Consider the following 27745-nt stretch of genomic DNA (forward strand, 5'->3'; position numbering starts at 1 on the left):
GTGACAGTCAGACAGTGACAGTCAGAGACAGTTAGACAATCAGACAGAGACAGTCAGACAGAGACAGTCAGACAGAGGCAGTCAGTTAGACAGGGAGAGGGCTGGCAGGGACAGACAGAGACAGTCAGACAGAGGCAGTCAGTCAGACAGGGAGTGGGCTCGCAGGGACAGACAGAGACAGTCAGACAGTCAGACAGAGACAGTCAGTCAGACGGGGAGACAGCATGGCTGACAATCTGAATGCTGACCTGAGCTGCCCGATCTGTATTGATTACTTTACGGAGCCGGTCAGCCTGGAGTGCGGTCACAGCTTTTGCCGAGACTGTATCCTGAATGCCAGCCGGGCTCAGGGGGAGCCCTCGGGTAGCATCGCCTGCCCGCAGTGCCGCCAGAACACTGCCCGCCTGGCCATCAGGAGCAACCGTCTGCTGGCCAACATTGTGGAGGGTTTCCAGAGGCTCTGGCAGCCTCAGCCTGCCGGCAGCGGCACATCGCCAGCCAAGTGCCAGCTCCACCAGCAGGAGCTACGCCTCTTCTGCTCAGACGACCTGCAGCTGATCTGTCGCCTCTGCTGGAGCTCCGACGCACACAGTCAGCACAGCTGTACCGCCATCAAGAGTGCCTACAAAGCCTGTAAGGTGGGCATCCGGGGGGAGGGGGGGGGGGGCGCGGGGTGTGTGTGTTAGAGTGTACTGACACCCCTCTCCCAGAGCGCCCACTCCCCCCACCACCCCTCTCCCAGAGCGCCCACTCCCCCTGTCACCCCTCTCCCAGAGCGCCCACTCCCCCTGCCACCCCTCTCCCAGAGCGCCCACTCCCCCTGCCACCCCTCTCCCAGAGCGCCCACACCCCCCACCACCCCTCTCCCAGAGCGCCCACACCCCCCACCACCCCTCTCCCAGAGCGCCCACTCCCCCTGTCACCCCTCTCCCAGAGCGCCCACTCCCCCTGCCACCCCTCTCCCAGAGCGCCCACACCCCCCACCACCCCTCTCCCAGAGCGCCCACTCCCCCCACCACCCCTCTCCCAGAGCGCCCACTCCCCCCACCACCCCTCTCCCAGAGCACCCACTCCCCCCACCACCCCTCTCCCAGAGCGCCCACACCCCCCACCACCCCTCTCCCAGAGCGCCCACTCCCCCTGTCACCCCTCTCCCAGAGCGCCCACTCCCCCTGCCACCCCTCTCCCAGAGCGCCCACACCCCCCACCACCCCTCTCCCAGAGCGCCCACTCCCCCCACCACCCCTCTCCCAGAGCGCCCACTCCCCCCACCACCCCTCTCCCAGAGCACCCACTCCCCCCACCACCCCTCTCCCAGAGCGCCCACTCCCCCTGTCACCCCTCTCCCAGAGCGCCCACTCCCCCTGTCACCCCTCTCCCAGAGCACCCACACCCCCCACCACCCCTCTCCCAGAGCGCCCACTCCCCCTGTCACCCCTCTCCCAGAGCGCCCACTCCCCCTGCCACCCCTCTCCCAGAGCGCCCACTCCCCCCACCACCCCTCTCCCAGAGCACCCACTCCCCCCACCACCCCTCTCCCAGAGCACCCACTCCCCCCACCACCCCTCTCCCAGAGTGCCCACTCCCCCGCCACCCCTCTCCCAGTGACCCCCCTGCCATCCCTGCCCCAGTGCCCCCTTCTCCTGCTACCCTTCTCCCAGAGCGCACCCTCCCCGCCACCCCTCTCCCAGTGCCCCCTCCCTCTGCCATCCCTGCCCCAGTGCCCCCTCCCCTGCCACCCCTCTCCCAGACCACCCCCTCCCCCGCTACCCCCTCCCCCTGCCACCCCTGTGCCAATGCCCCCTCCCCCTGACACCCCTCCCCAGTACCCCCTCCCCCTACCACCCCTGCCCCGGGGCACACCCTCCCTCTGCCACCTCTGCCCCAGGTTGTCCCCTCCCCCTGCCAATCACCCAACCCCTCCCCTGGCCAACCCTCACCACCCCCGCCCACCCCCAATATCACTCGCTGTCCCCTTCCCCGTCACTCCCACCCCCACTGCTCCGTCCCTCTGCCAAGCCCCTTACCCCACCTACCAACTGTCCACCCCTCAGCGCTCACCCAGTGCCCCTCAGCACCCCCTCACCGCAGCTACCAAACCTCCCCCTCCCCCAATACCCCCTCACCCACCACCTGCCAACATTCTTAATGCCCCCTTCCCCAGACTGCCAATCCCCCCAGTTCCTTTAATGTCCCCTTTCTCCACCTGTCCACCCCTCAATGCCCGCTCCCCCTTGCCCAGTCTGCAGCCCCACACTAGGCCATGATGCCCTACTGGGGTCCCCCTTGCACCAAGTGATCACCCCTCATTGCCACCCTCACCGTCCCCCCACCATGGGCAATAGGTGTTGTTGGCGGGAGGTGGGGAGGGTGACTCGATCACAGTTAGGCTTTTTGGAGTGAAAGTTCCCCAGGGTAAGGGTTGGGGTGGGTGGGGGGAGGGGGGTCCAGAATCGATTGGCATGTCCTGAACATGTACCAGCTCCAGCTCCACGGGGCAACAGCGACATGCCTTGGATTTGGGCGTCGCTGGGCTAGAATCAGAGAATCACTGCAGCGCAGAAGGAGGCCATTCGGCCCATTGAGTCTGCTTTGGCAATAATCCCACCCAGGCCCTATCCCCGTAACCCCACCCTGCTAATCCACTGACACTATGGGGCAATTTAGCACGGCCAATCCACCTAACCCGCACACCTTTGGACTGTGGGAGGAAACCGGAGCACCCGGAGGAAACCTATGCAGACACGAGGAGAACGTGCAGTCTCCGCACAGACAGTGGACCCGAGCCGGGAATTGAACCCAGGATCCCCGGAGCTGCGAGGCAGCAGTGCTCACCACCGTAGCTCCTGTCCTGAGATGTATAGTTTAGTGGGATTAACAGGATAAATTACCTGGGGAAATGGATTAAAGCCTGGGTAAGAGTTGATGCAGACTTGATGGGCTGAATGACCTCCTTCTGCACTGCTGAGATTCTATGGTTCTTGACAATAAGGAATGAGATGGGGACTGTTCTTTACGGAGCTCCGTGTTAACTAAGGAGCCTGCAGGGTGAGAGTTAACAAGTTGACCGATATTTTATCTCCTTCAAGGCCAACTCAATTCAACTTCTCCAGAAGAAACTGAATGAATATCGCGACACACACGCTGCAACAGGACTGAAGATCTCCGAAACCCTGGTGAGATTTTCCAATTGGGAAATCAGTCACGGCACGTTGAAATCCATGCCTAAAGGGGCCATTTTCCTTTATTCTTTTGTGGGACCTGGGCATCCCTGGCGAGGCCGCCATTTATTACCCATCCCTGACTGCCCCAAAAGGACATCCATCGTAAATACGTGGGGTTGGGGCCTGGGCAGGATGGTTGTCAATGCAGACATGATGGGCCATGGTTATAGAGGTTTACAGCATATAAACAGGCCCTTTGGCCCAACTTGTCTTTGCCATCCTTTATTTTGGGATAAAATAATTTAAACTAGTCCACGTTTGGCCCGTATCCCATCTTACCCATGTAAATGTCTAAATGCTTTTTAAAAGACAAATATGTACCCGCCTCTATTACTGCCTCTGGCAGCTCGTTCCAGACACTCACCACCCTCTGTGTGAAAAAATTGCTCCTCTGGACCCTTTTGTAACTCTCCCCTCTCACCTTAAACTTATTCCCTCTAGTTTGAGACTCCCCTACCTTTGGGAAAAGATATTGACTATCTCACTGATCTGTGCCCCTCATTATTTTATAGACCTCTATAAGATCACCCCTAAGCCTCCTACGCTCAAGAGAAAAACGTCCCAGTCTATCCAGCCTCGCCTTATAACTCAATCCATCAAGTAGCATCCTAGTAAATCTTTTCTGCACTCTTCTTAGTTTAATAATATTCTTTCTCAAATATCCACCTTCTGCACTGTCGGGATTCTGTGATTCTATGAGCAGGATTTTCTAGCTGCACTCGTCCAGAAAGTCATCATACCTCTGGATGGTCTGCCTCCCACCTGCCATAATTCCCAGGGCAGGGTGGAAAAACTCTCCCCTACGACATTAGTTTTTACAACAATTGGCAATGGCTTCATGGTCACCCATTACATTTTTAATTCCAGGACATTTGATGCTGAATTCAAATTTCACCATCTGCTATGGTGGGATTTGAACCTGGGTCCCCAGGGCACTGTCCCCTAGATTATGAGTCCAGTGACAATACCACTGCACCACTGCCTCCCCCACAGTTTACAGCAAGATTATACTGCAAAGGCTTTTTGCGTTCTACAGGGTCATGTCATTGCTGTCTTTTAACCTGTGTGGCTCAGTGATTAAGACTTGTTCTTCTGGCCTTGATGGTTTGGGCTCAAATCCCAGGCTGGGACTTGAGCATCTTGTCCCTGTTACCATTTGAGTACAAACAAAGAACAAAGAAAATTACAGCACAGGAACAGGCCCATTGGCCCTCTAAGCCTGCACTGGCCATGCTACTGAACTAAACACTCCTACCCTTCCCGGGACCATATCCCTCTATTCCCATCCTATTCATGTATTTGTCAAGATTCCCCTTAAAAGTCACGATCATATCTGCTTCCACTACTTCCCCAGCAACGAGTTCCAGGCACCCACTACTCTCTGTGTAAAAAAATCTGCCTCGACCATCTCCTTTAAATCTTGCCCCTCGCACCTTAAACCTGCACCCCCAAGTAATTGACTCTTCCACCCTGGGAAACAGCTTCTATCAACTCTGTCTATGCCCCTTATAACCTTGTAGACTTCTGTTAGGCTGCCCCTCAACCTCCATCATTCTAGTGAGAACAAACCAAGTTTCTCCAACCTCTCCTCATAGCTAATGCCCTCCGTACCAGGCGACATCCTGGTAAGCCGTTACTGTACCCTCTCCAAAGTCTCCACATCCTTCTGGTAGTGTGGCGACCAGAATTGAACACTGTATTCCAATGTGGCCTAACGAAGGTTGCAGTACAGAGGGAGTGCTGTAATTCCACAGGCACTGTCTTTGGGATATGGTATTACAATGGGACACAATCTGCCCTCCCATGTGGATGTTAAAGATCTCATGGCCCCTTTACAAAGAGGTGTAATTTTCCCCCGTGTTCTGGCCAATATTAATCCAGCAAAACACCTTGTTTGGAGAAAAAAGGTTATCTGGTCATCATGACGATGGGATATTTTAGCTGCCGTATTTCCTGTGATACATTATATATATGTGTATATATATGTCATATATTTGTATATGTATATAATGCATATATGGGCAGCATGGTGGCACAGTGGTTAGCACTGCTGCCTCACAGTGCCAGGTCTCAATTCTGGCCCTGGGTCACTGTTGATGTGGAGTTTGCACATTTTCCCCATGCCTGCGTGGGTTTCCTCCATGTGCTCTGGTTTCTTCCCACAGTCCAAAGGTGAGCAGTTTAGGTGGATTGGCCATGCTAAATTACCCCTTAATGTCCAAAGATGTGCAGCTTAGGTGGATTGGCCACCATAAATTACCCCTTAGTGCCCTAAGGTGTGTAAGTTAGAAGGATATTGGCCCCCTTAGTGTCCAAAAATGTGTAGATTAGGGGGAGTGGTGATGGGAAATGTCTGGGGTTATAGCAATGGGGCAGTAGAAGGAGACTGGGCCCTCTGAGGCTCTGGGACAATGCCCTGCTTCTGAGCTGTAGGGATTCTACATCACCTTGGTCCTCAACGCAAGACGAGGAATTTTACAACCAGTGAGGTACTTTTGACCTGTAGCCAATGCTGAGATACAGAAATCGTGACAGGAAATGTGAACACAGAAAGATCCCACAAAGAGCAGTGTGGGATTTTAACCAAGATGCCCTCTGGGTGGCAGCTGGGTCTGTGGTGGTGGGAAGGGAGGTGGGTGCGGGATTGGGGGCTTGTTTCGATTGGCAGTCAACGGCCTCGGGCAGGCTAACGGTCGATCTTCATTTCCCAACGATCCTTGCCAGGAGCACACCAACCGTCTGCAGGATCAGATGGCGGCCGAGTTTGCGGAGCTGCAGCACTTCCTCCAGCAGCAGGAGCGGGCCCTGGTCCAGAGGCTGAGGGCCGTGGCTGAGTCTGCCGTCAACCAGCTGGTGGAGAACATGGCGCTGATCTCCGAGCGATGCACCTTCATCGAGCAGGCCCTCGAAGAGATCCAGTCGACGCAGGAGCAGACGCAGTTCCTGAGGGTAAGACCTGGTCAGGGTGGCATGGAGTGGTTGGGGGGGGGGGGAGGGGTACGAGGAGGCGATTTGGGGGAACGCCTTATAAAAATAATGGGTCGAATCACCCACGTTCCCTGCCTCCCCGAGGCATAAAGTTCAGGGGTCACCATCTTTCGGCACTTCCCGTCAGTGGAATCTTCCAGACCCGCCAAAGGTCTAAGAGCTGCAAACTCAATGAACTTAAGAACCTGTTCCTTCCCAGAAAACCAGAATGGTGAAGCGTAGATATGGAGCCAATCTTCACACACTTTTTTTTGTACAATGGCTGTGCCGGAATTGCCGTAGACATCAGCAGGTCTGCACGGTCCCACCGATCGCCAATGGTGACAACATGAGAATACAAGAACCAGGAGCAGGAGTAGGCCATCTGACCCCTCGAGCCTGCTCCGCCATTCAGTAAGATCATGGCTGATCTTCTCATGGACTCAGCTCCACTTACCTGCCCGCTCACCGTAACCCTTAATTCCTTTACTGTTCAAAAATTTATCTATCTTTGCCTTAAAAACATTCAATGAGGTAGCCTCAACTGCGTAGGGAGTTCCACAGATTCACAAACATTTGTGTGAAGAAGTTCATCCTCAACTCAGTCCGAAATCTGCCTCCCCTTATTTTGAGGCTATGCTCCTTAGTTCTTGTTTCACTAACCAATGGAAACAACCTCCCTGCTTCTACCTTATCTATTCCCTTCATAACTTTATATATTATCCTCATTCTTCTGAATTCCAATGAGTAAAGCCCCAGTCCACTCGGTCTCTCCTGATAAGCCGACCCCCTCAACTCTGGAATCAACCTAGTGAATCTCCTCTGAACCCCCTCCAGTGCCAATATATCCTTCCCAGCCACCACTGCCACTGGAAAATATGCCAGGGGGCAGGGCAGGGAGGGGGGGAGATAGGGGGGGAAGGGAGGCTGTTTAGAAGCTATTGAATAGCGGAGCAGACTCGATGGACTGAATGGCCTAATCCTGCTCCTGTCTCTCGTGGTCTATGTTGGCTTTCATAGCCAGAAGATTTGAGTATAGGAATAAGGATGTGTTCCTGCAATTGCATAGGATATTGGTGAGGCGATACCTGGAATATTGTGTGCAGTTTTGGTGTCCTTATCTGCGGACGGATGTCCTTGCAATAGAGGAAGTACAGCGAAGGTTTACCAGGTTGACCCCTGGGATGGCAGATCTGTCATATAAGGAGAGACTAAGTCACTTTGATTATATTCATTGGAGTTGAGAAGAGTGAGAGGGAATTTCGTAGAAACTTATAAAACTCTAACAGGGTGAGACAGGACAGATTCAGAAAAGATGTCCCCGATGGTGGGGGGAGTCGAGAACTAGGGGCTCATGGTTTGAGGATAAGGGGTAAATTTTTTAGGATTGAGGTGAGGAGAAGTTTCTTCATCCAGAGGATGGTGAATGTGTGGAATTCACCACCACAGAAAGTAGTTGTGACCAAAACGTTGTGTGATTTCAAGAAGAAATTAGATATTGCCCCTGGGGCTAAAGGGATCAAGGGATATGGGGGGAAGGCGGGAGTCAGGATATTGAATTTGATGATCAGCCATGATCATAATGAAAGACAGAGCAGACTCAAAGGGCAGAATGGCCTCGTCCTGCTTCTATTTACTATGTATGGTTCTATGTAAGTCTAATGGAATGTTAGCCGTTATCACAGAGGATTTGAGTACAGGCGTAGTGAGCTACTCTGATGAGGGGTCTTCCAGACTCAAAACATTGGCTCTATTCTCTCTGCACAGATGCTGTCAGCCCTGCTGAGATTTTCCAGCATTTTCTGCTCTGGTTTCAGATTCCAGCACCTGTAATATTTGGCTTTTATTACAGGAGTATTGAGGTCTTGCTTGGTTAGATGTGCCCAGAATATTGGGCGCACCGTTACCTCAGGAAGGATATGACATTGTCACAGAAGGAGAAACATGAAGGATCATCAGGATTTTTACAGGGAGAGTGGGAATGTCTTATGAGGGGAAATTGGGCAAAGTGGGCCTGTATTCGAAGAATGAGAGGTGATGTGATTGAAACCTACACAGTACATGAAAGAAACGACAGGGGAGATGCAGATAAATTGTTTCCCTTGGATAAAGAGCCCAGAACCAGGAGGTACAAATTTCAAAATAAGGGGGGATTCGACTTTTAACATGTAAAGTATTTTGAACAATTTTCTTGAAGAATCCCGAATATTGCAACTGGGGGCTGTGAGCAGGGTGACACACTGGTGTCCTCTTTGGAATGACCAAGTGACAAGTGGCAGTGCAAAGATGTGCGGGTTAGGTGGATTGGCCATGCTAAATTGCCCCTCAAGGTGTGCCAGTTAGTGGGATTAGTGGGGTAAATACTTGGGGGTTATGTGGATAGCGTCTGGGCGGGATGCTGCGTTGGAGAGATAGTGTGGATTCAATGGGCTGAGTGGCCTGCTTCTGCACTGTAGGGGTTCTATGAAAAGTGAAGCAAACTGGTTGACTCTAATCCCCTTCTGAGAATTTCTGAAGTGACCATATTGTTGTGTGGGGACAGACAATTAATTCTGGCCTTGCCAATGACGCCCAGAACCCATGGATAACAAAAGGTTCCTGCCTCTGCCCGCTATTCCACATGAGCCCCCCCAGTATTCATCCCTCCCCTGTTCAGTATGAATCCAATTCCCTTTTGAAAGATGTCACTAGAATCTCGTCCCAGCATCTGGTTCAGACTATGCAGAGCAACAAACTGTTGCATCTGAAAAAAGTGTCTCCTTTCTCCCTCTCATTCCGCTGGACGATCTCCTTCTGTCCGCCTCTCCGGTTTGTCAGTCCAGCGGAAACGTCTTCTCTTTATCCACTCTGTCAGCGCACTTCGTAATTCACAACACCACTCTTAAAACTTCCCTTCTCTGCCCTCGAGGGCACCATGCCACTTTCCCTGACTCTTCTCACTGAATTCAATACCTGTGTGATTCCAGTGAATCTCCGCTCTGAATATTTGATACCCTTCCAAAGGCGCTCTCCACAGACTAGGGGCAGAGTGTTCCTGCAGAGACCTGATTATTGTTTTACACAGCTACAGAATAGTGTCCTTGCTCTTGTACTTTGTACCTTGCTGCACAAAGCCAAGAATCCTGTAAGATATTTAAACACTGTTATTGACTGATTACACCACCACAAGCAGCTCGAGATGTGAAAGTGACTGTTACTCTGTCTCTAACCCCGTGCTGTTCCTGTCCTGGGAGTGATTCATAGGATAATGTAGAGGGAGCTTTACTCTGTATCTAACCCTGTGCTGTACCTGTCCTGGGAGTGTTTGATGGGGACAGTGTATAGGGAGCTTTACTCTGTATCTAACCCTGTGCTGTACCTGTCCTGGGAGTGTTTGATAGGGACAGTGTAGAGGGAGCTTTACTCTGTATCTAACCCCGTGCTGTACCTGTCCTGGGAGTGTTTGATGGGGACAGTGTAGAGGGAGCTTTACTCTGTATCTAACCCTGTGCTGTACCTGTCCTGGGAGTGTTTGATGGGGACAGTGTAGAGGGAGCTTTACTCTGTATCTAACCCTGTGCTGTACCTGTCCTGGGAGTGTTTGATAGGGACAGTGTAGAGGGAGCTTTACTCTGTATCTAACCCCGTGCTGTACCTGTCCTGGGAGTGTTTGATGGGGACAGTGTAGAGGGAGCTTTACTCTGTATCTAACCCCATGCTGTACCTGCCCTGGGAGTGTTTGATGGGGACAGTGTAGAGGGAGCTTTACTCTGTATCTAACCCTGTGCTGTACCTGTCCTGGGAGTGTTTGATGGGGACAGTGTAGATGGAGCTTTACTCTGTATCTAACCCCGTGCTGTACCTGTCCTGGGGGTGTTTGATGGGACAGTGTAGATGGAGCTTTACTCTGTATCTAACCCCGTGCTGTACCTGTCCTGGGGGTGTTTGATGGGGACAGTGTAGAGGGAGCTTTACTCTGTATCTAACCCTGTGCTGTACCTGTCCTGGGAATGTTTGATGGGGACAGTGTAGATGGAGCTTTACTCTGTATCTAACCCCGTGCTGTACCTGTCCTGGGAGTGTTTGATGGGGACAGTGTAGAGGGAGCTTTACTCTGTATCTAACCCCGTGCTGTACCTGTCCTGGGAGTGTTTGATGGTAAGAAGTCTCACAATACCAGGTTAAAGTCCAAGAGGCTTATTTGGTAGCACAAACCACAAGCTTTCGGAATGCTGCTCCTTCATCAGGTGAGTGGGAGTTCTGTTCACAAACAGGGCAAATTCAGACACAGGCTCAATTTACAAAATAATGGTTGGAATGCGAGTTTTACAGGTAATTAAGTCTTAAAGGTACAGACAATATGAGTGGCAATCTCTCACGGCAACCTCTGCAAGACATGCCGGATCATCGACATAGATGCCATCATCTCATGTGAGAACACCATCCACCAGGTACCCGGTACATCCACTCGCAACTCGGCCAACGTTGTCTACCTGGTACGCTGCAGGAAAGCATGTCCTGAGGCATGGTACATTGGGGAGACCATGCAGGTACTACGACAACGGATGAATGAACACCGCTTGACAATCACCAGGCAAGACAGTTCCCTTCCTGTTGGGGAACACTTCAGCAGTCATGGGCATTCAGCCTCTGATCTTCATGTAAAAGTTCCCCAAGGCGGCCTTCACACACACGACAGCGCAGAGTCTCTGAGCAGAGACTGATAGCCAAGTTCCGCACACATGGGGACGGTCTCAACAAGGATTTAGAATTCATGTCACACTATCTGTAACTCCCACGACTTGCCTGGGCTTGCAAAATCTCACTAACTGGAGACAATACACATTTCCTTAACTTGTGCTGGGCCCTCTCTCACTCACATTGTCTGTACCTTCAAGACATGATTACCTGTAAAAACTCACACTCCAACCATTATCTTGTAAATTGAGTTTGTGTCTATATTTGCCCTGTTTGTGAACAGAACTCCCACTCAGCTAATGAAGGGGCAGTGCCCCGAAAGCTTGTGGCAGGTGCTATCAAATAAACTCATTGGAGTTGTTGGTGTTGTGAGACTTCTTAGTGTATTTACCCCAGTCCAACTTCCACATCAATATTTAATGGGAGTAGTGTAGAGGCAGCTTTACTCTGTATCTAACCCCATGCTGTACTGCCCTGAGTGTGTTTGATGGGGACAGTGTGGAGGGAGTTTTACTCTGTATCTAACCCCGTGCTGTACCCGTCCTGGGAGTGTTTGATGGGACAATGTCAAGGGAGCTTTACTCTGTATCTAACTCCGTGCCGTACCTGTCCTGGGAGTGTTTGATGGGAACAGTGTAGAGGGAACTTTACTCTGTATCTAACTCTGCACTGTACGTGTCCTGGGAGTGTTTGATGGGGACAGTGTAGAGGGAGCTTTACTCTGTATCTAACCCTGTGCTGTACCTGTCCTGGGAGTGTTTGATGGGGACAGTGTAGAGGGAGCTTTACTCTGTATCTAACCCTGTGCTGTACCTGTCCTGGGAGTGTTTGATGGGGACAGTGTGGAAGGAGCTTTACTCTGTATCTAACCCCGTGTTGTACCTGTCCTGGGAGTCTTTGATGGGGACAGTGTAGAGGGAACTTTACTCTGTATCTAACCCCATGCTGTACTGCCCTGGGTGTGTTTGATGGGGACAGTGTGGAGGGAGTTTTACTCTGTATCTAACCCCGTGCTGTACCCGTCCTGGGAGTGTTTGATGGGACAATGTCAAGGGAGCTTTACTCTGTATCTAACTCCGTGCCGTACCTGTCCTGGGAGTGTTTGATGGGAACAGTGTAGAGGGAACTTTACTCTGTATCTAACTCTGCACTGTACGTGTCCTGGGAGTGTTTGATGGGGACAGTGTAGAGGGAGCTTTACTCTGTAACTAACCCTGTGCTGTACCTGTCCTGGGAGTGTTTGATGGGGACAGCGTAGAGGGAGCTTTACTCTGTATCTAACCCTGTGCTGTACCTGTCCTGGGAGTGTTTGATGGGGACAGTGTGGAAGGAGCTTTACTCTGTATCTAACCCCGTGTTGTACCTGTCCTGGGAGTCTTTGATGGGGACAGTGTAGAGGGAACTTTACTCTGTATCTAACCCCATGCTGTACTGCCCTGGGTGTGTTTGATGGGGACAGTGTGGAGGGAGTTTTACTCTGTATCTAACCCCGTGCTGTACCCGTCCTGGGAGTGTTTGATGGGACAATGTCAAGGGAGCTTTACTCTGTATCTAACTCCGTGCCGTACCTGTCCTGGGAGTGTTTGATGGGAACAGTGTAGAGGGAACTTTACTCTGTATCTAACTCTGCACTGTACGTGTCCTGGGAGTGTTTGATGGGGACAGTGTAGAGGGAGCTTTACTCTGTAACTAACCCTGTGCTGTACCTGTCCTGGGAGTGTTTGATGGGGACAGCGTAGAGGGAGCTTTACTCTGTATCTAACCCTGTGCTGTACCTGTCCTGGGAGTGTTTGATGGGGACAGTGTGGAAGGAGCTTTACTCTGTATCTAACCCCGTGTTGTACCTGTCCTGGGAGTCTTTGATGGGGACAGTGTAGAGGGAACTTTACTCTGTATCTAACCCGGTGCTGTATCTCTCCTGGGAGTGTTTGATGGGGATAGTGCAGAGGGAGCTTTACTCTGTATCTAACCCCGTGCTGTACCTGTCCTGGGGGTGTTTGATGGGGACAGTGTATAGGGAGCTTTACCCTGTATCTAACCCCGTGCTGTACCTGTCCTGGGAGTGTTTGATGGGGACAGTGTAGAGGGAGCTTTACTCTGTATCTAACCCCGTGCTGTACCTGTCCTGGGGGTGTTTGATGGGGACAGTGTAGAGGGAGCTTTACTCTGTATCTAACCCCATGCTGTACCTGTCCTGGGAGTATTTGATGGGGACAGTGTAGAGGGAGCTTTACTCTGTAACTAACCCCGTGCTGTACCTGTCCTGGGAGTGTTTGATGGGGACAGTGTAGAGGGAACTTTACTCTGTATCTAACCCTGTGCTGTACCTGTCCTGGGAGTGTTTGATGGGGACAGTGTTGAAAGGTTTCTGACCTGATGGGGTAGAAGTTGACCTGGATGAGACAGCAGGTGGCGCTGCTTTCCTTGCCACACCCTTTAATGGGTTCAAGAGCGTGGCCACCCATTGGCGAGAATGATCGATCTGGGGAATGGAATGTTGAGGAGCTGTCTTTGCGCGGTTGTGATGTTACTGATGCCCCTGAGAAGGCTGGGGACCATGGGCAGCATGGTGGCGCAGTGGTTAGCACTGCTGCCTCGCAGTGCCAGGGACCCGGGTTCAATTCCCGGCTTGGGTCACTGTCTGTGTGGAGTCTACATGTTCTCCCCGTGTCTGCGTGGGTTTCCTCCGGGTGCTCCAGTTTCCTCCCACAGTCCAAAAGACGTGCTGGTTAAGGTGCATTGGCTGTGCTAAATTCTCCCTCAGTGTACCTGAACTGGCGCTGGAGTGTATGACAAGGGGATTTTCACAGTAACTTCATTGCAGTGTTAATGTACTTGAGTCTTAAAAAATATCTTAAAGTAAAACTGACACAAGCCACCGGAAGCAGAAAGCCACAAAGAGGATCCGCATGGAGAGCGATGTGGTTAAAGCAGCAGCATGAAGTAGGCAATAGCTGAACACTAATGCTGTACACACAGCCCAGAGATGGTGAAAAATTTTTCACTGCTTACAGAGCGGGGAAGAACTTTAACAGGAGTGAGGGGCTTGCACCAAAGGATGAGTTGCACGGTTTATAAGCTGCACCAACTAGTGGGCCCCCAGGGGTGGGCTGCAAAGGGGGAAGGGGTAATAGTTTCACTTTAACAGGCAGAAAGGCGCAGACTGTTGGTTCACCATCCAATCCAATTGTCTCAGCTTCCCAGAGAGCGGGGTTAGGCTCCAATTGCCCTTGGTGTCCATTGAGCTGGGTGGGGCAGGATGGGGATGTAGAGGGAGCTTTACTCTGTATCTAACCCCGTGCTGTACCTGTCCTGGGAGTGTTTGATGGGACAGTGTAGAGGGAGCTTTACTCTGTATCTAACCCCGTGCTGTACCTGTCCTGGGAGTGTTTGATGGGGACAGTGTAGAGGGAGCTTTACTCTGTATCTAACCCCGTGCTGTACCTGTCCTGGGAGTGTTTGATGGGACAGTGTAGAGGGAGCTTTACTCTGTATCTAACCCCATGCTGTACCTGTCCTGGGAGTGTTTGATGGGGACAGTGTAGAGGGAGCTTTACTCTGTATCTAACCCCGTGCTGTACCTGTCCTAGGAGTGTTTGATGGGGACAGTGTAGAGGGAGCTTTACTCTGTATCTAACCCTGTGCTGTACCTGTCCTGGGAGTGTTTGATGAGACAGTGTAGAAGAGGGTGGGGGATGGGGAGACATCACATCCATGATCTCACATTCATTCATTTTATCGCATCGCAGGAAAATCCTGCTGATGCTGGAATCTGAAACAAAAATGGAAAAATGCTGGAAAATCTCAGCAGGTCTGGCAGCATCTGTGGGGAGGGAATAGAGAGAGTGTTTCCAGTCTGGCTGCGGACTCTCCACCAGTTCCGACAGCGGGTCATCCAGACTTGAAACATTGCCTCTATCCTCTCTCCACAGATGCTGTCAGACCCGCTGAGATTTTCCAGCACCTTTTGGGAAAAAACTATGCCAGAGCTTAGAATTGGGAATGGAGGGGGTGGGGTGGAGGGAATGGAGGAGGGGGAGGAAGTTTCCAAGGTGGTATACATTTGGGTAATTGGGCACAAACATCCCGTAATTTTCTATCCGACTTTAATAATTGGAAATTTGTGGGCTGGAGATGCAGTTTCTTTACATTTTAATATATAAAAATGTTAAGAAACTGATTAAATGTTTACATATTTGTGTGTATATATACATCTATATCAATATATTTTGTCACTCTTTAGCAACAGTGATTTCCTTTCATTAACACCTTTATTGGAACAAAACCTCAGAGGACATGGAAACATAGAAACTAGAAGCAGGAGTAGGCCATTTGGCCCTTCGAGCCCACTCTGCCATTCATTTTAATCATCCAGTTCAATATCCTGATCCCCCCCTTCTCCCCCCCCCTCTATATCCCTTGATCCCATTATTCCCAAGAGCTGTATCCAGGGCGGGATATTCTGGGCACACTCATCCCGATTCCTTAAACTCCCACCCCAGGTGAACAGACCTTCCCGTTGTCCACCCCTCAGCCACTCCGATTCTCCTGGTGGACAGGACGGTAAAAATCCGGCGCTAATTTCTCCTTGAAATAACGCAATGTTTTGGCCTGGACTACTTTCTGTGGTCGTGGATTCCACCCATTTCAGTGGGTGAAGAAATTTGTTCTCATCTCAGTCTTAAGCCATCTACCCTCTATCCACAAACTACGCCCCTAGTTCTGGACTCCCCCACCATCGGGAACATTCTTTCTGAATCTACCCTGTCTAACCTCGCTAGAGTTTTGTAAGTTTCTGTGAGATCCCCTCTCACTCTTCTCAACTCCAGTGAACAGAATCCTAACCGATTCAATCTTGCCTCCTACGTCAGTCCCTACATCCAAAGGATCAGTCTGGTAAACATCCTCCGCGCTCCCTCTATCGCGAGAACATCCTTCCTCAGATAAGGAGACCAAAACTGTTCACAATATTCCAGGCATGGCCTCACCAACGCCCTACATAATTTGAGCAAGATGTAACTGCCCCATACTCAAATCTTCTCTCTCTGAAGGCTAACACATCACTTGCCTTCTTCACCACATGCTGTATCTGCATGCTTACCCACAGCCATTGGTGTACAAGGGCAAACAAGTCCCACTGCACACTCCCCTCTCCCACATTATGGCCATTCAGATAATAATCTGTCTGCTTAAGTCAAGCAAATATTGGACTCTGGGCGGCACAGTGGTTAACACCGCTGCCTCACAGCGCCAGGGACGCAGGTTCGACTCCAGTCTCAGGTGACTGTGGAGTTTGCAAGTTCTCCCCATGCCTGGGTTTCCTCTGGGGTGTTCCGGTTTCCTCCCACAGTCCAAAGATATGTGGGTCAGGTTGACTGGCCGTGCTAAAAATTCCTGTAAGTGTCAGGGAGGTCATCAGGGTAAATGTGTGGGGTTATAGGGGATAGGGCCTAGGTGGGACTGTGGTCGGTGCAGATTCGATGGGCTGAATGTCCTCCTTCCGCACTGTAGGGATTCTATGGTTCTATAATTTGACACAAAAGGAGTTGTTAGTTTGGGAGAGCTCAAAGAGGAAACGATGTCTTATCAGAAAGAGCGGGGGTGGAGCTGGGCGGCGGGGGGCACGGGGGGGAGGGAAAGAGGCTTAGGGAGGAAATCGCAGAACTTAAGCGGCATTGAGCAAACTCAGGAAATTAACAAGAAGCCAGAATTGGCGGAGTGCAGAGGTGTCAGAGGGTTAACGGGCTGCAGAGGAGGTCACAGAGAGAGAGGGAGGGGACGGGTCATGGGCTATGAGGAGAGAGGAGGGGAGAGCGAGAGAGAGAGAGAGGGGAGGGGAGGGGAGAGGGAGAGTTGGGAGGGAGAGAGGGGAGGGGAGAGGGAGAGATGGGAGAGGGGGGAAAGGAGAGAAAGGGGAGGGGGGAGAGAGGGAATGATGGGGAGAGCGGGAGAGAGAGGAGGGGGGGTGGGTGGAGAGAAAGAGACAGGGGAGGGGGGGGTTGAGATTTGCACAGGCCAGTGGCACAGTGGTTAGCATTGCTGCCTCACAGTCCCGGGGACCTGGGTTCGATTCCTGGCCTTGGGTCATTATCTATGCAGAGTTTGCACATTCTCCCCGTGTTTGCATGGATTTCCTCCGGGTGCTCTGGTTCCCTCTCACACTCCAAGGATGTGTGTGTTAGGTGGGTTGGCCATGATAAATTTCCCCTCAGTGTCAGGGGGATTAGCTTGGCGGATATGTGCAATTATGAGGATAGAGCCTGTGTTTGATTGTTGTGGGTGTCCACTCCGCAGGCCGAGTGGCCTCATTCTGTACTGGAGAGACACTCCGGTTTTGTAAATAAGGATGGGGATTTTAACTGCAGCTGTGCAGTGGGTCTGGGAGGTGATCTCTGCCAGCCAGCATGGGGGTGGGGCGGTGGGATTGACAGGCAAGTTTATGATGCAGGCAGAGAGGTGGTGGGGGGGGCGCTTGCAAAACATCAAATACCACCAGAATGGTCAGCTTACACCTCTTCCCGACTGATTCCATTGGTGACAAACACCATTTCAGTCGGGTGGGAGGTTGTGACTTTTTAAACAAGGGTGCCAGTCACTCTGTGAGTTGTCTGTCTCGGTGAGAGAGCCCATTGTGGTTTAGAAATGTGGGAAAGGCAGCACAAGTGCACCCCCTGCTGCAGGTAGAAAGAAGTACAACAATTGATTCACAGCAAACAGAGTGGGAGCAGGACCCAGAGTTACCACACAGACGGTCACTTTGATTCAGGCCTCGCAGAGTTAATATTCGGTGCTTGGTTTTTTTTTTAACCCCTGTTTTTAATTTGACACTGGGCACAAAGCTATGATTGAGGGAAACAGGCTGGCAAGAGAGAGAAAGAGAGGGAGGGAGCGAGAGAGAGAGATGGTGAGAGGGAGAGACGGGGGTGAAAGAAAGAAAGAGAGATGGGGGGAAGGAGGAGAGGGAGGGGGAAGAGAGAGAGAGAGAGGGAGAGGGAGAGAAGAAGGAGAGAAGGTGAAAGAAAGAAAGAGAGGAGGGGGAAGGAGGACAGAGAGAGGGCAGAGGGAGAGAAGGGAGGGGAGAGGAGAGAGAGGAGAGGGTAAGAGAGAGGGAGAGAGGGGATGGAGAAGGAGAGAGGGAAGGGGAGAGGGAGAGAGGGGAGAGGAGAGGGAGGGGAAGGGAGGGCAGAGGGAGAGAAGGGAAGGGAGAGAGAGAGAGGAGAGGGTAAGGGAGAGGGAGAGAGGGGATGGAGAAGGAGAGAGGGGAGGGGAGAGGGAGAGAGGGGAGAGGAGAGAGAGGGGAAGGGAGGGGAGAAGGAGAGAAGAAGGTGAGAGAAAGAAAGGGGGGGAGGAGGAGAGAGAGAGAGAAGGGAGAGAGAGATAGGGCCGAGAGAGAGGGAGAGGGAGAGAGGGGAGGGAGAGGGAGAGAGGGGAGAGAGGGGAGGGGAGAGGGAGAAGAGAGATGGGAGCGAGAGAGAGAAGGGGAGAGAGGGAGGGAGTGGAGGGAAAGAGGGAGAAAGAGGGAAAGCGGGAAAGATGGGAAGGGGTGGAGAGAAAGAGAACGAGAGAGAGCAAGAAAGAGGAAGAGAGAGGGAATAGGAGGGAGAGACGGAGAGGTTCACAGATCTCTGGAAGTATTTGTTCAGGTATATGAGGTGGTAAAGAAGGCATACAGAAAACTTTCCTTTATTGACCGAACCACCAAGTATAAGAGGGGGTAGTTAGTGCAACTACCTCACAGCGCCAAGCATGGTGGCACAGCGGGTTAGCACTGCTGCCTCACAGCGCCAGGAATCTGGGTTCAATTCCAGCCTCGGGTCACTGCCTGTGCGGAAGTTGCACGTTCTCCCCGTGTCTGCGTGGGTTTCCTCTGGGTGCTCTGGTTTCCTCCCACAGATGTGCAGGTTGGGTGGATTGGCCATGCAAACATTTGCGGGTTGGGTTGAATGACTGTGTTAAATTTAAATACAGGGGGATTAGCAGGGTAAATGCGTGGGGTTACAGGATAGGACCTGGGTGGGATTGTTGGTGCAGATGTGACGGGCAGAATGGCCTTCCCCTGCACTCTGGGGATTTTGTGAGGTAAGATATACTAGAATTGTGTAAGGCCCATGTAAACTGCAGCTGGAGGACTGAGTGCAAACTGTACCGTGCTAGAGAAGGATATTATTGCACGAGAGAGGGTAGAGAGGAAGACTTGTGAAGAACTTTCCAGAAATGGGGAATTTCAGCTGAAGAAAGATTGCGTCATCATGTAGAAGGGGCTGAGAGGAGGTTTAATTGAGGTGTACTAAATTATTAGGCTGATTTAATGGGAGTTACATGGCACTGTTTACAGAATATCAAAGGCCTGGGTAGAGTGGACATGGGGAAGGTGTTTCCATTAGTCGGAGAGACTGGGTTCCGAGGGCTCAGCCTCAGAGTAAAGGGACAACCCTTTACAACACAGATGAGGAAGAATTTCTTCAGCCGGAGGGTGAATCAGTCGAACTTATTCCCACAGAAGGCTGTGGAGGCCAGATCCTTGAGTGTCTTTAAGACAGAGACACATAGGTTCTTGATTGGTAAGTGGGGTTAAAGGTTATGGGGAAAAGGCAGGAGAATGGGGGTGAGAAACTTCTCAGCCATGTTTGGATGGTGGAGCAGACTTGATGGGGTGAGTGGCCTAATTCTGCTCTGATGTCTAATGGTCTTTTGTTTGGTAGGAGCCTCAGATTCATCACAGGTGGAGTGTTGTTAACTTAGTGAAGCAGAGTTGGTGGGACTGGATTAATTATAGGTGAAAGGTTTTCCAGCAGGATTTTCCATCTGGACTCACCTCAAGGTTGGAAAACCCCACCCGGGATCAATGGGCCTTTGCATGATCCTTGTCCTACCCGCTACGATTCCCATGGTGGAAAGTTTGTGTACATTGAATGGAAGATGTTCATTGCTGGGAACCAGAATGTGCCTTCACTTTGCAAACAGAGTGCTCTGAGATGGTGCGTGCCAATTCAGGTTAAAGTTCCCCACTCCCTGGCTCAACAGGACATTGTACATGCATGAACACGGTGGCACGGTGGTTAGCACTGCTGCCTCACAGTGCCAGGGACCTGGGTTCAATTCCAGCCTCGGGTCACTGTCTGGGCTGAGCCTGCACATTCTCCCCATGTCAGTGTGGGTTTTCTCCCATAGTCTGAAAGTCCTGGGGTTAGGTGCGTTGACTGTGCTAAATTCTCCCTCAGTGTACCCGAACAGGCATCGGAGTGTGGTGACGAGGAGATTTTCACAGTAACTTCATTGCAGTGTTAATGTAAGCCTACTTGTGGCACTAATAAATAAACTTTAACAAAGCAAAGCAAGTGGTGTAATGTTAAAGTCTATTTTTCTTTCATTTTGTCTTTCAGGAGATTAAAGGCATTCTCCAGAGGTGTGTAACTTATTTACCAATTCATTTCCTTGTTTCTACTTCCTCTTTGCAATTTCTCAATCCTACCCCACAAGCCACCCCATTGAGAGGGCACTCAGATCATCCTCCTCCTCCCCTTCCCGTACACTGGTCCATTGTTTCACCAAAATGACACAACTCAATTTCGAGAAATGATACATCTACGCTGTCCCATCAAACACTCCCAGGACAGATACTGCATGGGGTTAGATACAGAGTAAAACTCCCTCTACACTGTCCCCATCAAACACTCCCAGGACAGGTACAGCACGGGGTTAGATACAGAGTAAAGCTCTCTCTACACTGTCCCCATCAAACACTCCCAGGACAGATACAGCACGGGGTTAGATACAGAGTAAAGCTCCCTCTACACTGACCCCATCAAACACTCCCAGGACAGGTACAGCATGGGGTTAGATACAGAGTAAAGCTCCCTCTACACTGTCCCATCAAACATTCCCAGGACAGGTATAGCACGGGGTTAGATACAGAGTAAATCTCCCTCTACACTGTCCCCATCAAACACTCCCAGGACAGGTACAGCACGGGGTTAGATACAGAGTAAAGCACCCTCTACACTGTCCCCATCAAACACTCCCAGGACAGGTACAGCACGGGGTTAGATACAGAGTAAATCTCCCTCTACACTGTCCCCATCAAACACTCCCAGGACAGGTACAGCACGGGGTTAGATACAGAGTAAAGCACCCTCTACACTGTCCCCATCAAACACTCCCAGGACAGGTACAGCATGGGGTTAGATACAGAGTAAAGGTCTCTCTACACTGTCCCATCAAACACCCCCAGGACAGGTACAGCACAGGGTTAGATACAGAGTAAAGCTCCCTCTACACTGTCCACATCAAACATGTGTGGAGATGCCAGGGTTAGACGGGGGTAAACACAGTAAGAAGTTTCACAACACCAGGTTAAAGTCCAACCAATTTATTTGATAGTAAACTCACAAGCTTTCGTGGTTTGTCCCTTCATCAGGTGAATCTGGCAAAGGGGCAAACTCTGAAAGCTTGTGAGTTTACTATCAAATAAATTGGTTGGGCTTTAACCTGGTGTTGTGAGACGTCTTACCATCAAACACTCCCAGGGCAGGTACAGCACGAGGTTAGATACAGAGTAAAGCTCCCTCTACACTGTCCCCATCAAACACTCCCAGGACAGGTACAGCACGAGGTTAGATACAGAGTAAAGCTCCCTCTACACTGTCCCCATCAAACACTCCCAGGACAGGTACAGCACGGGGTTAGATACAGAGTAAAGTTCCCTCTACACTGTCCCCATCAAACACTCCCAGGGCAGGTACAGCACGAGGTTAGATACAGAGTAAAGCTCCCTCTACACTGTCCCCATCAAACACTCCCAGGACAGATACAGCACGAGGTTAGATACAGAGTAAAGCTCCCTCTACACTGTCCCCATCAAACACTCCCAGGACAGATACAGCACGAGGTTAGATACAGAGTAAAGCTCCCTCTACACTGTCCCCATCAAACACTCCCAGGACAGGTACAGCACGGGGTTAGATACAGAGTAAAGCTCCCTTTACACTGTCCCCATCAAATACCCCTTAGATATTGATATAAGCAGGTTAGAAACATACTATAGCTCCCTCTAATCTGTCAGATTTAACGATGGATAGAATTAGGAACATTAGGCCATTCAGCCCATTGCTCCATCATTCAAACAGACCATGACTGTCCATCCACCTCCTGCGCCAGTTTTCACCTTGCTGTGATATCTTTGATGTTAATAATCCGTAGAATAGATCGGTTTCTCTCCTCAACATCCTGAACGATTGATGTTCCACAGCGCTTTGGGGTTGGAGAATTCCACCTCGTGAGTGAATAAATTTCTCCTGATCTTAGTCCGAAATGGCTTGCTCCTTATTATTGAGACTCTATCCCCTGCTTGTGGTCTGTAAACAGCCACGGGAAACATCCTAGCCACATCTACCTGTGCATGCCCTTTATGAATCTTGTAACTTCTAATGAGATAAACTCGCAATTCTTTGAAACCCTCGAGATAACAGATCTGGTTTCCTCAATCTCTTCTCATGAGACAATCCTGCCACCCCTTAGGTTAATTTGTTGAACCTCTGTTGCACTGCCTCAATGACAAGGATATTCTTCAAAGAGCAGATAACAAAGAAAATGACAGCACAGGAACAGGCCTTTCGGCCCTCCAAGCCTGCACCGACCATGCTGCCCGACTGAACTAAAACCCCCTACCCTTCCAGGAACCATATTCCTCTATTCCCATTCTATTCATGTATTTGTCAAGACATCCCCTTAAAAATCACTATCGTATCCACTTCCACTACCTCCACCGGCAATGAGTTCCAGGCACCCACCACCCCCTGTGTAAAAAAACCTGCCTCGTACATCTCCTTTAAACCTTGCCCCTCACACCTTAAACCTATGCTCCCTAGTAATTGACTCTTCCACCCTGGGAAAAAGCTTCTGTCTATCCACTTTGTCCATGCCTCTCATAATCTTATAGACTTCTATCAGGGTCTCCCCTCAACCTCCGTCGCTCCAGTGAGAGCAAACCAAGTTTCTCCAACCTCTCCTCATAGCTAATGCCCTCCATACCAGGCAACATCCTGGTAAATCTTTTCTGTACCCCCTCCAAAGCCTCCACATCCTTCTGGTAGTGTGGCGACCAGAATTGAACACTATATTCCAAGTGCGGCCTAGCTACCATTCTATAAAGTTGCAACATGATAAGGAGGATATCCTCCTTGGATAAGGAGGCCAAAGTTGTATGCAGTACTCCAGGTGAGGTTTTACCAAGGCTCTACAGGAAGTCATCTTAACCTTGTGCTCAAATCTCCTCAGACCAAGACCAAGATGCCATTTGTCTTCCATTGCTGGGCCTGCATACTAGCTTTTAGTAACTCTTGTACAAGGACACTCAGATCTCTTCGGACATCTCCACTGCCTAGCCTCTCTCCACTGAAGAAATATTCCACCTTTCTGTTTTATTCCACTGAAGGGAATAGCTTCACCCTTATTTGCATTCATTGTCGTCTTGCTGACAAGATCTTACAGACCCGCTGACAGCACACCCTCACCACGGACTCCTGTAGCGTGGTACACCGGCACAGCGGTTAGCATTACAGCCTCACAGCGCCGGCGACCTGGGTTCGATTCCCAGCCCCGGGTCACTGTCTCTGTGGAATTTGCACGTTCTCCCCATGTCTGCGTGGGTTTCCTCCGAGGGCTCTGGCTTCCTCTCAGAGTCCAACGGTGTGTGGGTCAAGCTGTTTGGCCATGCTAAATTGCCCCGTGTGTCAGGGGGTTAGTTGGGTAATTAAGTTGGGTTATAGGGGCTTGGGCCTCTTTGGGATTGTGGTGGGTGCAGACTCAATGGGCCTGCACTGTAGGAATTCTATGATTCTCAACAATGAGAGGTGTGTTCAATGGGAACCCTGATTGAGAAAGGCGGGACCATTACATCCCACTGCCTGCGAGCCGCGTGCTGCCTCCCGCAACCGTGAAACACACCATGGAAGGGGAGGAAAATCCCTCCCATTTTATTCCATCTGCCATATTCCTACCCCCTCATTTACCCTGTGCAAATCCCCTTGAAGCTTCTTTTGTATCCTGCTCATAGCTCACATTCCAGACAGTTTTGTGTTATCAGCAAGTTGGGAAGTTTTACATTTGGGTCCCCACATTCACCGATATAAGTTGCGAGCCATCGTGGCCCAAGCACAGACACTTGTGTCACCCCACTAGTCGCAGCCTGCCGTCCTGACAATGACCCGGTAACACCTAGTCTCGGTTGCCCGACTGTTAACCCAGTCATCAATCAATATGAGTACATTGTCCTTCCAATCTCCTGTGCCCCAAATGTCTTTATTGACCTCCTGCATAGGACCTTCTGTAGGACCAAGTTGGATATTCTGCAAGTAAACACAATGTTGCTAGAAATTTGCATTAGGGGATAAGTGAGGATTTGTATTTTTAGCTGTCGAATTTCAAATTGAGGGAAGAGGGTGTTTGCAACTTAAGAGAAGGTGTTAAATAAATAGGACAAAGTAATTAAAATTTATATCGCTCAAAGGTAGCGACTACAAAAAGATTTCTAAAAAAACAAACACGCCATGTCCCCTGGTTCCCCTTTATCAATGCTTATAAGTAACATCCTCAGAACAAACAGGTTTATTAGACACGATTTCCCTTTTGTAAATCCACGTTGACTCTGCCCAATCATATCATTAGTTCACAAGTGTCCAGTTATCACATTCTTTATAACAGATTCTAACATTTTTCCTTCCTGATATCAAAGTAAAAGCTTTCTGCCTGTTATCACCATTGAAACATGTCTGAGATGGTCATAAATGAAGTAAGCCTGGTGAGGTGTAATATGGATAATCCACATTCAATCCCCTCGCCTTCAACTAGGTGGCACAGTGGTTAGCATTGCTGCCTCACAGCACCGAGGACCCGGGTTCGATTCTGGCCTTGGGTGACTGTTGAGAGGGAGGTTTCATATTTTCCCCATGTCTGCGTGGGTTTCCTCCAAAAGATGTGCTGGTTCGGACCTGCTAATTCCTCCCTCAGTGTACCTGAATGGGAGTGTGGAGCCTCGGGGATTTTCACAGTCACTTCATCGCAGTGTTAATGTAAGCCTGCCCATGACATTAAGAAATAAATAAACTTTAACCTGGTTCATGAGCTAAATTAATCTCACTGAGGTTGAAACTGGCTGCTTTGTTCCGTACGATCACAATTAGGCTGCTTTCTCCGGTGTGCATTCATTTTTATATTATTATCTGTTTGCTTTATAGATGTGACTTGCAGACTAAACATGTCCTAAAGACACCTGAACTGCATCTAGGGGAGTTCAATGGGCCTCTGCAGTACACTGTGTGGAAACAGATGCTGAATGTAATCAGCCCAGGTAATGTCCACTTCCCTCTCCTCCTCACCTTTCCACCTCTCCTCTCGCCTTATCCTCCTCTCACTCGCTTGCAGTGTAAGTGTAGCACAACAGCTTCTGGCCCACGTTTCTCACTCTCAAACCATATCCCAGCATGTTATGCCGGGAAGAGGTATTGTAGGTATTGCAGGAAAGGGTATTTGTCAGTAGAATTCATAGAGACATGGAAAATTACAGCACAGTACAGACCCTTCGGCCCCCAGTGTTGTGCCGAGCTATGTCCAATCCCAAGATCAAGCTTCCCCACTCCCCACAATTCATGGAGAAACCAAACATATTCCATTGCGTAAGGTAAATTTAAGAAATAATTTGAAAATAGGAGGTGTGATGTAAAAAGAGGAAGTGCTAGAAACACTGGGGGCATATGTTGGGTGGGGGGTGTGGGTGGAGAGGGTGTGTGAGGGATGGGTGGTGAGCAGAGTGAACGTTTCGAGTCTGTATGACTCTTCCTCAGAGCTAAAGAGAGGGAAAAATGTGATGGGTTTTATATTGTGTAAGGGAAGTGGGTGGAGCAGAGTAGAAGGGCTGGGATAGATGTGAGCGAGGAGGGATTGGGAAAGAAAAGATGCATAGGGTACAAGGCAAAGGAAGTGTTAATGGCAGTGTTAAGGACTAGAAAAGGTGCTAATAGTAGCATGAAGGTTAGATCGCAAAATGTGTTCCCTGAAAAGACGAAGGCTGAGAGGAGATCTGGTAGATGCCTACAAGAGACATTAACAGGATGGATAGTCAGAGGCATTTCCCCAAGGTGGAAGTGTCAATTACAAGGGGCACAGGTTCAATGTGAGAGGGGGAAAGTGTCAGGGAGAAGTGCGGGAGAAGATTTTCACGCAGAGAGTGGTGGGTGCCTGGAACACGCTGCCAGAGGAGGTGGTGGAAGTTGGCACATTAGCAACATTTAAGAAGAATCAGGCTGGGCACATGAATAGGGAGGGGATAAAGAGGTACAGACTGGGTAAGGGCAGAAGGTTTTTTTTAGTTTAGTTTGGGCATTGGCGCAGGCTTGGAGGGCCCTTCAGCCCTGTTCCTGTGCTGTACTTCTCCTTATTCTTGCTCTTTGCGATTCTTGTTGACTTTGATCTCACCTTCTAAAGCACTTACGTACTCAATCGCAGCCCCTGCCCCTTTGACGCTGGACTCGGAGTCAGCGAGCCTGGACCTCGTCCTGTCCAAGGACCAGACGATGGTGAAGGGACGCTCGAAGCTGAAGGAGTTTTCTCACCACGCAAAGCGCTTCAGCAATTATGGCTGCGTGTTGGCGCGGGAAGGGTTCACGACGGGCAAACACTACTGGGAGGTCAACGTGGAGGGCATTGACGAGTGGATTATCGGTGTGGTCAAGGAATCCATTGACCGGCACAGCGCCTTTGCGTTGACGCCGTCAAACGGGCTTTGGACCTTGAGAAAGTGGAACGGGAACATCTACGGGCCGCACCACGCGACGGAATCGGAGTGCTGTCAAAACATCAACCCGCAGAAGGTGGGAGTCTACGTGGACTACGAGGGCGGGCAGGCGTCCTTTTATAATGCCGATGACATGACCCACCTCTATACCTCGACTGACCGATTCACGGAGAAGATCTATCCATTCTTCCTGCCTTTCCCAGAGGCAATGACCAAGGGAGTGTTGAAGCTCTTTCACCTGAAACTGTAGCACATTGATGGAAAGGTGGTGTACTCTTCACTGGCCCCCTTCTCGGCGATGGCCCAGTGGTACTATCACTGGACTATTAATCCAGGAACGCAGGCTAATGTTCTGGGGACCCGGGTTCGAATCCGGCCAGGGCAGGTGGTGGAATTTGAATTCAATAATAAAAAATATTCTGGAATCTACTGATGATCATGAATTGTTGATTGTCGGAAGAGCCCATCCCTTTAGGGAAGGAAATCTGCCGTCCTGACCTGGTCTGGCCTACACATGACTACAGAGCCACAGCAATGTGGTTGACCCTCAGTTCAAGGGTGACTGGGGATGGGTAATAAATGCTGACCCTGCCAGAGATGTCCATCTTCTACGAATGAATGAAAAAAGACCCTAATTGCGATAAGGGGAAGGAGGTCATAAAATGAGAATGTCATTGGTTGGGTAATCCAGATGTTTAATGCACTGGGGACAGATGTTAATATCCCACCCTGGTGTCTATTGTAATGTATAATGAGTTGGTTAGGAAGTCTGAAATTGAAAATAATATTGACCCTAAAACTATCTTCAATTGTTGTGGACAAGGAAATCTGCCATCCTTACTTGGTCTGGCCTACATGTGTCTCCAGAGCCACAGCAATGTGGCTGACTCTCAATCGCCCTCCAAGGGCAACTAGGCATGGGTAATAAATGCTGGCCCAACTAACGATACCAATGTCCCATGAACGAATAAAAAAAACACACATACAACAAAACCGGATTGCCTTTAAGAATGGAGGCTGGGACTTGTAGCAGGAACCTTTGGCCATTTTGCATTCCACGCACCTCCCTCCTCCTCCTCCTTCTCTC

General features: G+C 50.4%; 1 protein-coding gene across 1 annotated transcript; it reads left to right on the top strand.

The window, feature by feature from the left end:
• On the top strand, positions 1-27745 carry LOC145335753 (zinc-binding protein A33-like). The gene is made up of 6 exons (XM_080181476.1): positions 1-638; positions 3090-3176; positions 5949-6173; positions 20252-20274; positions 25103-25215; positions 26370-27745. The coding sequence occupies exons 1-6, from the start codon at positions 225-227 to the stop codon at positions 26906-26908; spliced, it is 1401 nt and encodes a 466-aa protein (XP_080037602.1). The 5' UTR covers positions 1-224; the 3' UTR covers positions 26909-27745.

This window comes from Carcharhinus amblyrhynchos, unplaced genomic scaffold (genome assembly GCF_965287045.1).
Source record: "Carcharhinus amblyrhynchos unplaced genomic scaffold, sCarAmb.v2.hapA scaffold_40, whole genome shotgun sequence".
Taxonomy (NCBI): Eukaryota; Metazoa; Chordata; class Chondrichthyes; order Carcharhiniformes; family Carcharhinidae; genus Carcharhinus; species Carcharhinus amblyrhynchos.